Source organism: Amblyomma americanum, chromosome 1 (genome assembly GCF_052857255.1).
Source record: "Amblyomma americanum isolate KBUSLIRL-KWMA chromosome 1, ASM5285725v1, whole genome shotgun sequence".
NCBI classification, from domain to species: Eukaryota; Metazoa; Arthropoda; class Arachnida; order Ixodida; family Ixodidae; genus Amblyomma; species Amblyomma americanum.
In genome coordinates this window covers 351274588-351290516 of record NC_135497.1, presented here as the reverse complement: position 1 = coordinate 351290516, position 15929 = coordinate 351274588, and the positions used below count along the sequence as shown (strand labels likewise).

The following is a 15929-nucleotide window of genomic DNA, read 5'->3' as shown; positions in this document are numbered from 1 at the left end:
TAGCGAAAAATTGCCAACTTTTCTTCAGTTTCATTATAACCAGGTTCAACTGTATTGCTAACCCAACAGAGCTAATTTACGCTGCAAAGAGGTGGTCCACATGCTGCCATAAACGAACGTACGAGCTTCAGAGCTTGCACAACAGAATATGCAATACTCACGGACATCAGAAACTAAAACGTGGCGACAAACCCTCAATTGGGATGGTTCCCATACTGTCACGTATGTACAGGTAGCTCCATTGTGAAAGGGAACACATTTTTTGCTCTCAACTAACGATTACTCCGTCAGTATGAGTGACAACCGCTGTTTTTCCTTTTTTCTTCCTGTGGACGAATAATGCCTATTTGTATGCAGACTAACTATTTCTTGCCACATCCTCCTGAGACTCATCTGCCATATTGGCTCAGTCCTTAGGCCACTCGGCTACTGAGCCTAAGGACCCGAGTTCAATCCCGGCCACAGAAGCCACGTGTCGAAAGGTGCCCATGTGCTGTGCGATGTCAGTGCACATTAAGAACCCCAAGTGGTGTAAATTAATCCGGAGCTCTCCACTACAGTGTCCCGCATAGTGCATATGTCGCTTCAGGATGTTAAATGCCACTATTTACCATTTTTTTAACCTCCTCAGACCCAGAGTGGGAATCGTTTTTTTGTTCAAACACTCAGGATTTTATAATTTAAGTTATAAAATTTGACTTAAATACCATATTTTTGTGTATACAATGCGACCATGAATATAAAGCGAGGGGGGAATTAGAGACCTCATGAAAGTAAAAAAAAAAATAGATATATACTACGATTATAACGCGATCTCGGCCTGTTCAAGCCTGTTTGACCTCGTTTGTTTTGTTGCACTCCCAGGACTGGTCACATGTTTAGGGGAAATGTACAGCCATATGGCTGCACTTGGGTGAACGCCAATGAGTAATTGCTCTCTTATTGCACTCCCAGGACCATATTGCAGGTCAAGACATTCTGTGTTTTTTAATTTATGAATTTTAAATTTCTTGTATGCAATTTTCTTCTCACTCTAGGTATGTTAACAAACATTGCATTGTAAAAATTCAAACCCAAAATGGGTGCTTTGTGTGAAAAAATTTCTAAGAATGTCTTGACCTGTAGTATACCAGTAGCAATGCAATCAATGTTTAACCAGCTTTCTGCTACCTTCTTTTAACTCTGCAGCCTTTTCAAAAGATTTGGGGGAAAAATATGTAGTACAAAACAATTTTCTAGAGTTATAACAGTGAAAATTTGTGAGAGTGGTCATAAAATTATTTCTAATATGCTCAACAAATTTCATGTAACTAGACTGAGGCATAAAAACATCTTTGCTGAGAGCCGCATTCCCCCTTAAGTGTTTAAAAGTGCTTCAACGCCTGTGGGAACACGTGTGAATCCGCTTGCTATTTTGGCGCTCTCTATATAACGTAGTATTCACACTGATTCTAGTCTTTTTGAGAGCTCGTGAAAAGAATGGAAATGACACGACTTGAACCATACTCACTAATTAGAAGCATAATAGAAACCGAAAAGAGATTTTTATGTCACTATACCTGCTTCCATGGCTGCCATGCCTGCTTCCATGGCTGCCATGCCTGCGATTTTGTTTCCCAGTATTTTGGACAAATTTCACATAACCAGGTCTCGGGGAGGATATTGGAGCTACATGTACGTCAAAGTGCGTCAAGATGCCCGTGGTTGGGAAGTAGCACTCATGATATCAATCTGATGAATCTGCATAGTGAGGCTGAATGTACAGTGAAAGCTCAATAATTCGAATTTTTGGATAATTCGAACTACACTACTTGGTCTGGCCAAGCTCCATAGAGATCTGTGTATAAAAAACCCCGTTAATTCGAAAGCGAGTCGGTTCCGTTACAGATAATTCGAACTACGCACTGCTGCATCTGAGCGGCTTGGCACACAGCACGTGGCAAAAAAAAAAAAAGCACCTCTGCATAGTTAGAGGCTGCGCACGCCCTAAACGGGGACAGAAGATAGAACCAGATAAAATCGTGGAAGAGTGGGTAAAGCCTAAATGGCGCCATCACCGGCGCCGCCGGAGGGTACGGGTTGGCGGCCGCGGTGGTGGCTGCGTACCCTCATTTCTGCGCAGCCTCCGAAACTCGCAACTAAATACTCGTTGATTCGAGCCCTATTAATTCAGAAATATGGATAAGTACTGTCGGTGCGGTCCCAGCCAATGCCCATGAAAGGCTATGACTTCGGACGGGCACTACAAATTAGGTGCGAAAAACTTTTTTTTTCTTTGCGAGTGTCGTCCATCCTTCCACCCAACAGTCGCCAACCGAAGCACGCGGTCAGCCGCGATCATGACGCCGGCTTTTAGTACGCCCGGCTACAGTGTTCTAGAACCTTCTAGAGCACTGTAGCCCGGCGGTCAGCCGCTGTCGGAAGCGGCCAACATGGGCTCTCAGCAAGGACCAATCAGGGCGCGACAGCATCTGACTTCCACCCGCTTCTACAACATGGCCGCGCCTGCCGAAGCGGCCTCTCACTTCTCCACGAACTCGTCGTTGCTGCTACACTGTGCTCGTGTTCACGCCAAACAAAAGTTGCACAAAGCTCTCGCTTTGTCTGAAGATGCTTGCAGCACAACATTTTAGAGATGAAACGCGCCAGATTTGCAGAATGCGTCTGGATTTTGAAAGCTACTAGGCTTAGCCACTACTCGTCGGTTGACGTCAGGAAGTGCGAGAGGTTCAAACAGGTTATCTAGTTTGGTTCAGAAAGGGGTCACAAAGAATAATTTGTCCTCTTTGTCGTCATTGAATAAATAATAGCTTAATTGTAAATGCACAGCTGTTCTTTTCAGCATTTTACTAAACATATGGAATCACGCCGCTTCTAAATCCTGGCGGCAGCCACCCGTTTTCGGCGTTCGCCTTGCCGCTCAAAATCCGCAGCGCAAGTTCGCTCCATGTGGGTCGCCGTAAATACGGTACATATACCGTAATGCAAATGGTTCTCGCCAGTTTTTTCCAGGCCATTCGATAATTCGAAATCATATAGTAATTCGAACTTTTTTCCCGGTCCCGTGAAGTTCGAATTAACAAGCTTTTACTGTATACTTTTCAACTGCATACTGCTATGTCTGACATAGGATGCTGTCTTCACTCTCTGTACTGCTGAAGTCCACTTAACTGCTCCTGTTTGTACCAAAAAGCCTGTCACAGCCATGAGGGCAGCCTGGCATACTTTAATTCCAGGCTGCTCTTCATGGATGTGACAGTCCTTGATGCAGTACCAGCAGTTAATATTTCTCCTTGCATTTTCTTTGCTGCCGCCGACGCCACTGCCACTAGCACTTGCCCTCGTTGCCGTGAAAACGTGTGAACGCCTCTGAAAGCATGCAGAAACTGTGGGGTTTAAAGTGGGGAGAATAAATACGTTCCCTCCATTTAATCTCGGCTGACACCGTTCAATACCGCCGGACTCCACCCCGTGATGGTGTATGCTACAGAGCGCACACCAACCACGGTGGGCCTTGCTCTGAGGGAGCAAAGGAACGACTCTCTGGCTGGCACAAACAGGCAGATAGCACAGCAGGCGGTGCGCTTGCCGCTATGATCATCACCATATTTGCTTATGCACTCCGATGTGCGCTTCGGTACATGTTCCGCTTCAGCACTCGAGCCCAAAATAAAATTTTTTCTCAGGTTTATTTCAAGCTAGCTATGAAATTTCATTACGATGAAAGTGCGGCAAAATCTACTTCCATCGAGGTTTTACTGTATTCTCATTCTCCCGCTTTTACATAATTTTTTGATGTGACAAATATTCAAACTGAATCAGTGCATTCCTAATTGAATCAGATAGTAACAACCGGCCAAGTACTTCTTTGGAAGCGGCTTCTGAAATTCTAGTAGTACGAATAAATCAAGGTCTGGATAGTTGGTCATGCCACATGGCCTGATTTATATTCACTCTTGATATTAGAGGCCATATCACAATGCCAACCTTAACCGGCACTGAATGGGGGAACTCCTTTTTTTTTTCCTCGTTTCCTGTCCAGGAAGTTATGCCCTGTGCACTAAACTAACTGTTGATGGTATGGCTCTCAAATGCAGTCTGGCCAGACTGCTTGTGGGATCTGTTGTGGTCGGCATGCCTAAGGCACCTGAGGTGTGCTTGCTGCTGTGGCTGCTGCTGTCCAACACTAGGTACAGGAGGTCTCTGACAGAAACAGGCCTTAGCATGTGCATTGAAATTGCTTATTTTGTATTCAAAAATGTCACAAATGGTGGTCGTTCATGCCGCATTAAGCTATGTAAAATTAGCATTAAGGCTAGGCCGAGTGACGTGCTGGGCAGTGGTGGTGGAAGCTCTGTGTGCAGCAGCCACACTAATTGGCTCATCGATCTGGATGGGTATTTCCTTTTTCCATGGCAGGAGCAAGTGCATAGTGCTGCAAGAACATGGCACCTGGTGAAAACATTTTTCTGGCCCAATGTCATTGCACATGATTTTCGTTAAAAATGTTCAGTGTAGATGTTTTATTTACTAATATCTCTTATTGAATCTTAGGTTTTTGCACCAACTTCTACACATGCTATAGTACTAGGTCACCTTTGTTCTCTGCTTTCTAGGCATGCCTTAAAGTCCATTTAGTTTTACTCACAGAGCACAAATGTGATTTCGTGAAAGCCTTTCTTTAAAGGCAGCTCTGAGCTTCCAAGCTGCAGATTGTGCAAATATACTTGTGTATGCTTGGGAAAGTATAAATGTACAGGCTGTTTCATCTAAGACATTACATAATTTTTAAAAATGGGCTTTTTGAGTTAGAAGAGCGCTTTTTTCGGCATATCATTGTTAGCGGTGAAGTGCATCAGAATACAGCTAAGGCTTGCTTACTAGAAGGCTGGTTAACTAATATTCAATAGTTAACTTTTCAATTATTACTGTTAGGTTCCTTAATTATTGAGAGGCGTGTAGCCCAGGGTAAGTAATATCCGTATCAGCTTTTAGAATTTCGAAAACGCGGTTACCCTCAGTAGTGGGGCTCAACGAATATTGCTTACATTGCACCAAAATACATGTGCTTTCGAGAAGCTTGCAGGCAAAGCAACCTCTCCAGTGCACATAACTTGCCGAAATAGGCTAAATTTGTTGCACCACAACGCCGAGGGTAATTAAGGTTTTGAAATTCTAAAAACTGATATTTATATTATTTGCGATGGACTACATGCCTCTCACTAATTAAGAAACCTAATAGTAATAGTTAAAAAGTTAACTATTCAATATTAGTTAACCATCCTGATAGTTAGCATGTCTTAGCTGGGGCCGTATTCCGAGTTTGTGTCATAATAAAAAGCGTCATAATCTGCTGCAGCGGCCACACCTGATTAGTCAACACCAGAAGCAGATGTCGGTTCAGTTGCGACTGTGAGCGGCGGCCGGATGTCACTGCGTTGCGGTTGCCGCAGGGAAATGTTCAGCAGCGCTTTTGCTCTTTGCCGACAAATGGAACGAGACCAATGCGAGAGAAGAAACATTCGGCCACAGGTTTAGTTGCCCATCGGGTTCCACTGTAAAGGGGTAATATGAGAGCTGCTTTATTTGTCCAACGGACTTCAACAAATAGAAACAATAGTTCAGATACTCTTTTCTGTTCCGTAAAGGTCAGAGGTGTACTTAAAGAAGAAAATATTGTACACAATATGCTCGACTTTTCAGTGACAGACGGAAGGCGGCCGCTACAGCCGTCGATCGCCAATGGTATGATAAAAGGCAGCTAGCCTCTTCGCATAACATGGCGTTTTGCATTTATCTTGAGGGTAAAAGGGAACGGAGAGGAAAATTCGTGGCATGCACTCACTCGCTGCACGATGCACGCTCTGTGCCGTGCTGAACCAAGACGCCGTGATGGATTGCCGTCTACAACATTGCTGAACGAAGTTGGCGCTGTTATCGGACAGTTGTGCAGGCGGTAATTTACGTTTTTCGTTCCTCATATGCAGGCACTGCAAGAACCGCGAGATGCCGCTGATAGGTTCCTAATTTTTCTGCCTCCAATAAATAAAAGGGATGAGCTAAATAAATCTGCTTGCTGCGTTTCTCTTCATAGATACGTTAGGAGACTTCGCAGACAAAGTTTTCATAAGTTCGCCATGGTACGAAATGCAGGCATGCCCGCACTGATGCCTGAAAACTAACTTGCAAGCTAACTTGCGAGCTCAATGCAGAGCCACACCACACCGTAAGGGATGCCAAGAAACCACCTCTGGCATGTCAAACACGTCGGCGAGTGACCATCCGTGCGCATGAGCAATTTCACACTGGTAGACGTTACACACGGTCATGATGCAGGATGCTTCAACAACTAATAGAGAGGTCTAGAATAGGAAATGCACGTTTGCACGCAGTAAATGCAAATATTTTGCAGGTCATTATGCTTTATCTTACATCCTTCAACATACACAGACGAGATAACTCCGGTGATAGTTGCGCCATCCAGTTTGAATGAAAAGAACAATTTCTACAATAAACCGGTGCTCGTTAGGCCTAGAAGCTACCGAATCGTCCAGCGAAATAAAAAAACAGGCCAAATTTATCGTCCATCCAATTTGTTATAGGCAAGATGAAACAAAGCGAAAGTCCCGTACCCAGTTTATAGCCAGTTCACATGCCGAAAAACTCGGTAACACCGACAAGTTCACTTCGAAGCGAGAGGCTCCGCTTCAGAGTGCGCCGCCATGTTGGCTGTACTTGAGCATCTGCTGCTAGAGGAGCGTACGCTATGTGCCTGACGTCACTCTCCGGTTGCTTCGACCCTTTTCGTGCATCCGAACCACCAAATCCGCTTTCGGCGTTTTGACCAATCAGGTGTGGCCGCTGCGGCAGATTATTACGCTTTTTATTATGGCACAAACTCGGAATACGGACCCTGTATACTGGTGTACTTCACCAATGACGCTGCTATGGCAAAAGAAGTCTTCGAACTCAAAAAACCTATCTTTAAAAATTGTGTAAAGTCTTTTAGGTGAAACACCCTGTATACTTGTGCAAGTGTAAATAACACTACCAAGACCCTGGAGGGCATGAGGCCCTGCAGTCCTGAAGGGATTGCTTGTGGGGTGGGGGGAGTGTTCTATTTATTTATTTATTTATTTATTTATTTATTTATTTATTTATTTATTTATTTATTTATCATACCCTCAGGGTACAGAGTACAATTGCTCAGTGTACTCCTTGAACTTTGTTGAATAAATTGGAGGCCAATGTGGTTTGTTGTCTGCTGCAATGAACAAGAATGATTACCACCCTGATGACATGTCCTTGGGTAATTTGGAACCCACAAACAGCAACAGTGGTTGTAAAATGAACAGAGTATATATATTTCTAAATGAAGGTATATATGGGAAGTTGTTCGTTTGGACTGTGAACAGTATATATATTTGTAAATGAAGTTATATATGGGAAGTTGTTTGTTTGGACTGTGAACAGTTTTGCATTTGTAGACTCAGCTGTGTTACTCTTGCTTGCTTGCTTTTCAGGTGTTTACACCAGAGATCCACATGAAATCCTGGATTTTATCATTAAGCTTCTTGGTCAAGTTAAGCGAAAAGGTACGTTTTTGCAGGCACTAATCACCATTATTTTTACAAAATTTATCTGCAGGTGAAAAAAGGACGACTAGTTATTGATGAGCAGCTGTCATTTGATTATGAGCATATCTTGTTATGTCTGTATCTAAGAATGGAGCAAAAGGAGTTTATGAACATAGCTTGTTATGTCTGTGTCCAAGACTGAAGCAAAAGGAAGTTTAATGTCAGCATTTCATGCCAGGCGTTTACTGCAATCCTGCTCATGAGGCATGTTATGAAGGCTTAGTTCGAATTGAAAAGTTGTGTGATTAGCAGTATGCTGTGCAGTCTCATATGCATACCAGACAAGCTCAGAGAAACCATATCAAATTCTTTAATAGTATGCAATGTGTTAAATTAGCCAGTAAGAATGTTTGTGAAACACATCATTTCAACACACACATTAATATCCAGGATACCAAAAATGTAATGTTTTCAAGTGCACAGACACTTATTAAAAGCACCGCAGTCTGCCTGACTGGCTAAACCTAATCTACCTTGTTACCTGGTAGTCACTGGGACACACACGCGCATGCACGCACGCACGCGCGCACACACACACACACACACATGCACACAGAGAGAGAGAGAGAATGTGCCGCCGGGTACCCACCGGTGATACAGTGGGTACTACAAGCTTTCCCCTGGAATGGTGCTCGGCTTAATCAGGGTGAAATGCTTGGGAAATGGGTCTTTGACCCCACCTTGAGCAAACGAAAAATACCTTGTGCCATTGCGCTCTCTGGCCATAGATGCCCGTGCACCATAAAAATCACACACATACACGCATCAAGTACTGTCATTACAGCACTGCTGCAGATTTTTTTTAGTGCTAGCAGATAATTATTTTCATTTCAATTATATTTTCTGCATGTGTTCATTTTTGATCTTAGGAATTGACTAATGAATTTTATTTTTTTTTTATTTCAGGCATGCATGTGCAAACAGAAAATGTCTACAGGAGTCTGAACAGGACCTTGTTGTTCATACTTTCTAGGCCTACAGAATGTGTTGCAGGTTAGTGCGATTCGTGAAAAATCGGTACTGCCATGGTTTTCTGTTCTCTTCCTTACACATGCTTCACAAACCATTGCTTTTTTGTTTTATCCAGATCAAATGACAAAGCTGGAGTGCCTCCAGAAGATGATCATACACAGAACACTCATGCTGGTTGCGGCTAACTCTGAGGCTGACTTTATTCCCTGCTTGTGCTACTGCCTTCTGCAACTGACGGCCGATGCTCAGATCAGGTAAGCACTGTTAGAAAAGTGCATCATAAGCGTCACCAGTGTAATCGCAAGCATGTTCAGTTCAAATGAACCAAGTATGTTTGAGCTAACTCTTTTTATTCAGTAAAAATCTTCTGTTGTCTTCCGTCTAGCATGGAGACTGTGCGTCGAACCACCTGGCACATCAACCCGGCTTCCTTTTCGGACCGCTCTCGAAACATTGCTGACAACAAAAGTTTGAGCTCCTCTGAAGAGGGACACCTGCTGGTTGCATCAGCTGCGTGCAAAGTTTGGGAGATTGTCTATCTGTCCAAGAGGCAGGTAAGGAAGCAGCCCAGTCCAGAGAATGCACTATGAATTCAGTGCGATAAAGAGTTGGACTGAAAGGAATAAAACATAGCAAATTCTAGGACAGCTGCTACCAGAAATGTTCACAGAAAGGGTGCGCAATATTTGAAAGTGAATTACATAATGTTGAGCAAGCAAATTTTTTTTAAATTCTCAATAATTGCAGGCTGTGTACATACATTAATGTTTGTTATGGCGCATAGGGGGTCTACATTTAGCATGCCGGAAACAGTATCATGCTCGCTGTGTTTACAGTTGGAACTGTCTGGCTGCTCATAAGGCCTTCCAATAAATTTGTCATGAGTGGGTTAAGAATTGCTACAAATTTGGTTTGTGTTTGCAGAGGTCATCTAGCTACCGATTCCCAGCTGCTGTATGACATGAAGTTTTTGCCTTTGCCTTTTTTTTTGTGAACTTCACTCAGTAGTAAACTGGCGGCTGCGTACCCATGCCTTCATGACTGCCACATCCACTTAGCCTTAAAAAGCTTTGCTGCTGCTGTGGGGTTTGCATACAGTTTTTGAGTGCTCCTTGCTAGTGCAGTGCAGCTGCAAACAGGAATTGTTCGCAGGCTCTGGAAGAGTTGTGCAAAGTGCCACTGCCAGCAGCTGAAGGCAGCTCAGGGGGTCAGATACCTGACCTGCAAAGCTTATGGGAAGTCCTGCACGAACCCTTGTGCCGTGCCTGGACCAGCTTCCTGGACCTGGAGCGCAAGAGTGGCTATACTCGGGAGGTCATGCAGACACAGATGCAGACTGTCAGTCAGGTGAGTGGTTTTAGCTATTTGATATCAGTTTGCTTCTTTTAAGCTTCCTTCATTTTTAGATCCTTGTTTTAAGCATTGGCTCAGTGCTTTTACGAGTTTATTAATATTAGTACTTATTTCTGAGCTAGTCATTTGTCATTCATGATATAAGTGTACTGTGCCAAGACAGAGATCCATACACATGTTGTGTGTCTTTCTTCTTGGCACCATATGCTCACCATGAATGAAAAAGTAGAAAAATATAGTGCCATGCACTTTATGTTTCTTTCATCTTTACAGTTTTGCTCTATATGGAAGCTTCTCCCGTGTAAACGGTGTCGGTAATGGCATCAGGGTCACTGTCTTTTGTCACAAATATTATCCACACGGGCTTGGGCCATAGAGGGCCATGTGGGCCAGGAAGCAGGTGCTCTTGAGGGAAGTGCACTACAGCTATCATTGTCACTTCTTCACTCTGGGGGCAGTGAGAAGCTTGTCAGTTCTTGTTTTTTTGGACAGACACATGACGGTGTTATGTCCTTTTTGTTGTGCAAGGTGTGCTTAATATTAATAGATTGTTTACACTCAGCATTGTGCCATTTCTGCATAAACTGCTGTATACTAGTTGCCAGATAAGGCTAAATGTGCAGTAATATGTAAAACACATCTTAGCGTGTATTTCTGTTTCTGATCATCATAATATGAGTGTATTTTGCCTTTGTTCACCACATGTCACTTTTTATAGATACGTACTGCCATTGCATTGCATTGTCATTTCTCGTTCGACATATAGCAAGACTTTGTATGTTTTCTCTGTTGTATTTTTTTTCCACTCCTGTAAAGTGCCTTACTTGGGTTGACAGTATGAATAAACAAACAAACAAAGGGGCTGCAAGTTCGCAGTAGCCATTTGTTTCAGTGACTGCGTAACGTGCTGTTCACATTGGTCACTGCTGTGATTCTTCGTCATTTTGCCAGCACAAGTCTTCCTTAATAATGGCTTCTTTGAAAGTTCACTGATTTGTCTCAGCTAAAGTAGCCTCAACTGCTCATGACAAAATAACATAAGTAATAGTATATCGACTTGTGAATAATTTCTTGTTCATCCACATGGGTCTACTTCTAGCCCTATTTCCGAAATGCATTTCTAGGACTTCTTGAAAAAAATTGGGCTTCTTCAGGGTTTTTCCACACAAAATTTCTCGGTATTGGGGGAGGGAAGTGATAGCCACCGCCTGACCACTCCCCATTAAAGGGACCAACAGCTGACCAAATCGTGTCATGAGATTGTATGTATGAATCGAACACTAATATTGAAGAAACTAGGGTGTATAATTTTCATTTGACTTTGAAAATTGCACTAAACAAGCTGAAGTGACATCTTACAGTCAAATTTCGCCATCAGTGTACCTCGCCACGAGACCACGTCTTGCTAAAATATTACTTATTTGCTGTTAAGTGCATCGTGTTTTTTTCCTTAAAAAGTGTTAGTTATATTTTATTATAGTTAGCACTCTCTCCAGCATGCCCTTCTATGAAAAGGAATGCTCTCTCCCAATCACCAGTGAAATGCTTTGAGCTTTTGTTGATAGATGATGCCACAGTGTTTTACATTTCTTGGTTCAAGCAGTAATTATGGTTTATTGAAACTTTGTGTCGTAACAGCTTTGAATGTGAACGCTCAAATGGATGCTACGCTATTACTAAAGCTGTCTAACTGCTCTCTTGCGGCTAGAACTATATCTATATTGGTTTATAGTTTCTAACTTTTGCCGGCATGCTATCACTATCGTGCTCTCTGGTCGTGGTTTCCATCATCAGGACACATAAAAACGGGTGCATTCACCTATTGAAAAATCCTTGGTAAAAGTTTTCCACAGCATTTATAACAAAACTGCTGTGGAATCAAACACATTACACACCAAGTTTCTCATTGCGCCAAACACAAACTGGGTGGGGAAAACAAATTTGGAGAAAGCATATGCCAGAAGCAAAAACGTGTTTGCATCCCATATGTGAAAGGCGTGAGTGAGACGCTGGCTCACATTCTCAGTAAAGAAGGTGTGCTGACAACGCACAGACCGACTACCACCATTAGACGCCTTCTCCCCCGCCCGAGGACCGTCACCCTATAGCAAGGGCCCAAGGCGTTGTATACAAAATTCTCTTCTTGGTCTGCCTGGCCTCATATGTAGGGGAAAGGAAGAACTGCACGGAAAGAATGAGTCAACACAAAACGGATGTCTGACAGATGAACCGTCAACGCAGTGCTGTGGCCGAACACTGCGAGGCATGCGACCACCGAATTGACTTTGACGGTACTGTTGTACTGGAAACCGAAGCTAACCTGCGCAGGAGGCTTCTACTCGAGTTGTGGCACATCCAACAGACACGGGAGGATGTTAATCGCTCCCTGGGGACACTTCCCTCTTCTTACATTCATGGTTTGTGGCCACTGACCCGGAGGTCTTCCACACGAGGGCTTAAAAAGCCAAGCTGCGCCTCGCTCCTAGTCAAACCATAAAGAAGGTACCGAGCCGGTTTCGAAACGTCGTGTTTTTTTCTGCAAAATTAACTTGGTTGCCATCAGTCATCTTTCTGCTAAATTAAATTGTGCTTCTCCTGCTTGAGTTTATGGCGGAATTTTATATTACGAATTTTGGCTGTATCAAACTATTTTAAGATTTTTTACCTGTTTATTATGACAAATGAAATCTAAAGTCTGACGAAAACTCGTCTGGTTGGGTAGACGATTCATGTATGAAGAAAAAGGAACGTCGACCAAAAGGTTGTTGTTTAAAACGAAGACGTTTCGGCTTCCGTATACAACAACCTTTTGGTCGGCGTTCCTTTTTCTTCACTATGACAAGGTTTGACTTACTCTGATTTCAGCATCACTGCCACAGAAGTGCTTTTTTTCTTTTTTTGTTTCTATCTTTTAGAAACTGCAAAAAGTGACTGGTGGTCTCTCAAGGCTTGCAAGCCGTAAGATCAAAAGGGAGCAGGCCCCTAAGGTTCCTTTGAGCACCATGACAAGCCAGGCAAGTTTTTGACATATATTTCTTTATAGTACTTAATAAGTGCTTACTTTCTTGGGAGTAAAATGAAAACTAGTGGAAGTACTAGTGGTTAGCTTTTAATTAAAGGGACACTGAGGACGACTGTGTCAAATTTTTGTTCTTTGTAGAAATCAATTCAGTGGCTCTTAATGGATATGTTGATTCTTGTCCAGCAGCAAAAGATGCATTTATTGGTGAAAAAAGTTCGACAAGGTAAGCTATTGGGTGAGTGTGATGATATTCCAGGACTACAGCGCGACGAACGGGACATAGAAGAAGGAAACTTGTTGTGTCCCTGTGTGTTTCCTTCTTCCATGTCCTGTTCGTTGCGCTGCAGTCATGAAAAGATTTCATTTCAAAATTTTCCCACCACTCGATTGAAATGCGTGACGGCTACACTGTAAAGCACTCTGTGATCACTGCTTTGAAGTGAATGGCGGTCTAACTTAGTTTCTGGGATCCATACCCAAAAAACTGTGTTAGTGTACCGCAGTTTACTTGCAAAATCAGCCAGTGATGGCGACACCTGTGTTTCATTTTTTTGCCTTTTCTACTTATAAAAGCTACGTTTTCAATGAAAGGAGTGTCTTTGATGTTTTTTAAAAGTGCGATAATCTATCAATACAGGCCAATATCAGTTTGTCCTCAGTGTCCCTTTAAATGCTTAGTGGAGTGAAAAATCATCAGCACTTAGTGTGACAGTGCAAGCAGGGATAGCAAGCAGGGCTGTGGTCAAGAAGTTGGCACTGAGAAGGGGTAGAGGGTTTCCTCTGCTGTTGTGACAAAGGCCACCCCATGCATGCATACATGTGCATGCATGCAGTCAGACGTGTTACTACACACAGCTAAACATTTCAGCAGCTGGCTTGCTGTGGTGTCAGCAGAAATGTACTTGTGCAGGAGTATTCTAGATGTGACAGCAATCGTTGGGCGCGATCATTGACCAGCAGGCACAATTGTTGCTGCTAGAACCAGGTGCCAAGAGAGGTGAAAGCCAAGGTTAGAAAGCATTGGTTGCTATGCAAGGTGGAGAAGGCTGGCACTTAAAGCCCAACGGGGGCCAAACACATAGAATGTGAAGTGGATGCCACGTGCCACTGAGCGAAAAAGCAGCTTAGCAATGGGTGCACAATGCTTAAAAGCCAGGAGATCACTAGCAAGACTAAGGCCTGCACTGGCAAGTAGATTTTCAGTTTTTTTTTTATTGTTTCTTTGATGACCTGCTCACAAATTAGTGTGACTGTCCTTGGCAGTTGCTGTGTTAAGCATTTACAAGTGACAAAATAACTGCAATCAGTGTGTGTCATTACACAGAGGTGCTTTGTATGAGAACATTGTATCAACAGTCTCATTGCAATGGCTTCATGTATCTGCAAGCTCTGTCAAGAAAACAAATAAAGCAGTTTTATGAATGCTATTGCCATAGCTCCTCTTTGGCAGTTGTGAAGCAGGTCTTGTAAAGATGTGCCGCCTGTTGCATAGCCCATGTAATTTACTGAGCAGATAACCAGTGGAGCTCTTAGAGTGGCAGAGTGGATGGCAAAAGATGTGAAGTGGCCAGGACTGGCACGGGCTCGTGTGCTGAGATGAGTTAAGCTTGCTGGGCTAGGTTTCCGATAGCTTGCGCAAGGCAGGGGTAATTGCGGATTGTTGGAAAAAGTCTTCTTCATTCTGCAGTGGATTAACCTGGCTGACTGTGGTGACGATGATGCTGATCTCTCTTCTATGCTTTTTGACCTCTATATTTTGTTTCTGCTTTCAAGGAAGTGGAAATGTGGACACAGGTTCATGTTTCCATTGTGCAAGAGCTTGTTGACATGCAGCTGAAGCGCCATCAACAGGTAGGTGCATTGGCTTCTTGCCCTGTAAATTAAGCAGGGGAGTGGAACTTCATTCATAGTTAAAAATTCGCAGCTTGTGACGTGGTCGCATGCAGTGCTTGCTGTATGCCCTGGCAGCTAGAGGATTGTATTAAAGATGGCTTGGCCAGCCATAACTGCTGCCATCCTTGCTTTGGTGCATCTTTACTTAGCATTGCTTTGACAAAATGATGGTGGTAAGATACCAAATTTAAATGGAGTTTTCTGCATGGCTTTTCTTATTTTCACATCTTGTCTTATCAGTGAATGTGGACGTGAACGATAGATAGTAAACACTGCATAGTTGTGCAATTCTGTTCATTTACAAAAAGCTGAAGTAGTATACTGTGAAGGTTCACTGAATAATTTTTATTACGGGTCAATGAGAATTTGGAAAGACTTGACACCAGGCTTTTTTCCAGAATTTATGCACCATTTTACACAGCATAAAACATGGTAACAGCAGGTAACTTGCTAGCTCATTCCTAAATACTGCCCATAAACCGTTGTGAACCAGACTAATGAGGACCACTTCTGATGTTGCTCTCGCTGGTGAAGATGCTCTGTGCTGGCTGTGCCAAGTGTCCAACATCAGCAGCCAATGCTGATTAGATAGATAAAAAAGTGCAGATGGAGAAGATGCTGCATCGCAACGACTGTACATTGCATAGGCATACTGCGCATGAATATTAGTCATTTCAAATACTCTGACATTTTCATAATTCAATCCTCTGATGTCTAGAAGCATGGCAATTAGTTGGAACAGAAAGCTCCAGGTTTTCAGCGATCTGGTATATGCGTATGCAAGTTTATTGTTGATGTTTTTTTTTTTTTTCAAATGCAGGCCACTCTAGCGCTTCTATCATTTTTTTTAAAAATGATTTCGCGCTCTTTGTTATTGTTGTGTATTTTCGTCTGTAAGAAGTAAGTGCGTTGAACCATCATCATCATTTTTTCACCCTCGCCTAGTGTAAGGGGTCTAGCATTTTGGGTCACAATTTTCTCTACAGAAAACGTTCAGTCTATATTTCTGCAGAGCAAAATGAATAGCTCTGAAAGGTCAGATGGCTTGTGGA

General features: G+C 43.0%; 1 protein-coding gene across 2 annotated transcripts in view; it reads left to right on the top strand.

The window, feature by feature from the left end:
- Positions 1-15929, top strand: part of bchs (WD repeat and FYVE domain containing 3 bchs) — a 187937-nt gene that overhangs the window by 110622 nt on the left and 61386 nt on the right. For both annotated transcript variants that reach the window (XM_077649982.1, XM_077649983.1), the window contains exons 38-44: positions 7524-7595; positions 8544-8630; positions 8725-8863; positions 8995-9163; positions 9762-9956; positions 12878-12976; positions 14758-14835. In XM_077649982.1, coding sequence (XP_077506108.1) covers positions 7524-7595; positions 8544-8630; positions 8725-8863; positions 8995-9163; positions 9762-9956; positions 12878-12976; positions 14758-14835 — 839 coding nt within the window. The remainder of the gene's footprint in view (positions 1-7523; positions 7596-8543; positions 8631-8724; positions 8864-8994; positions 9164-9761; positions 9957-12877; positions 12977-14757; positions 14836-15929) is intronic.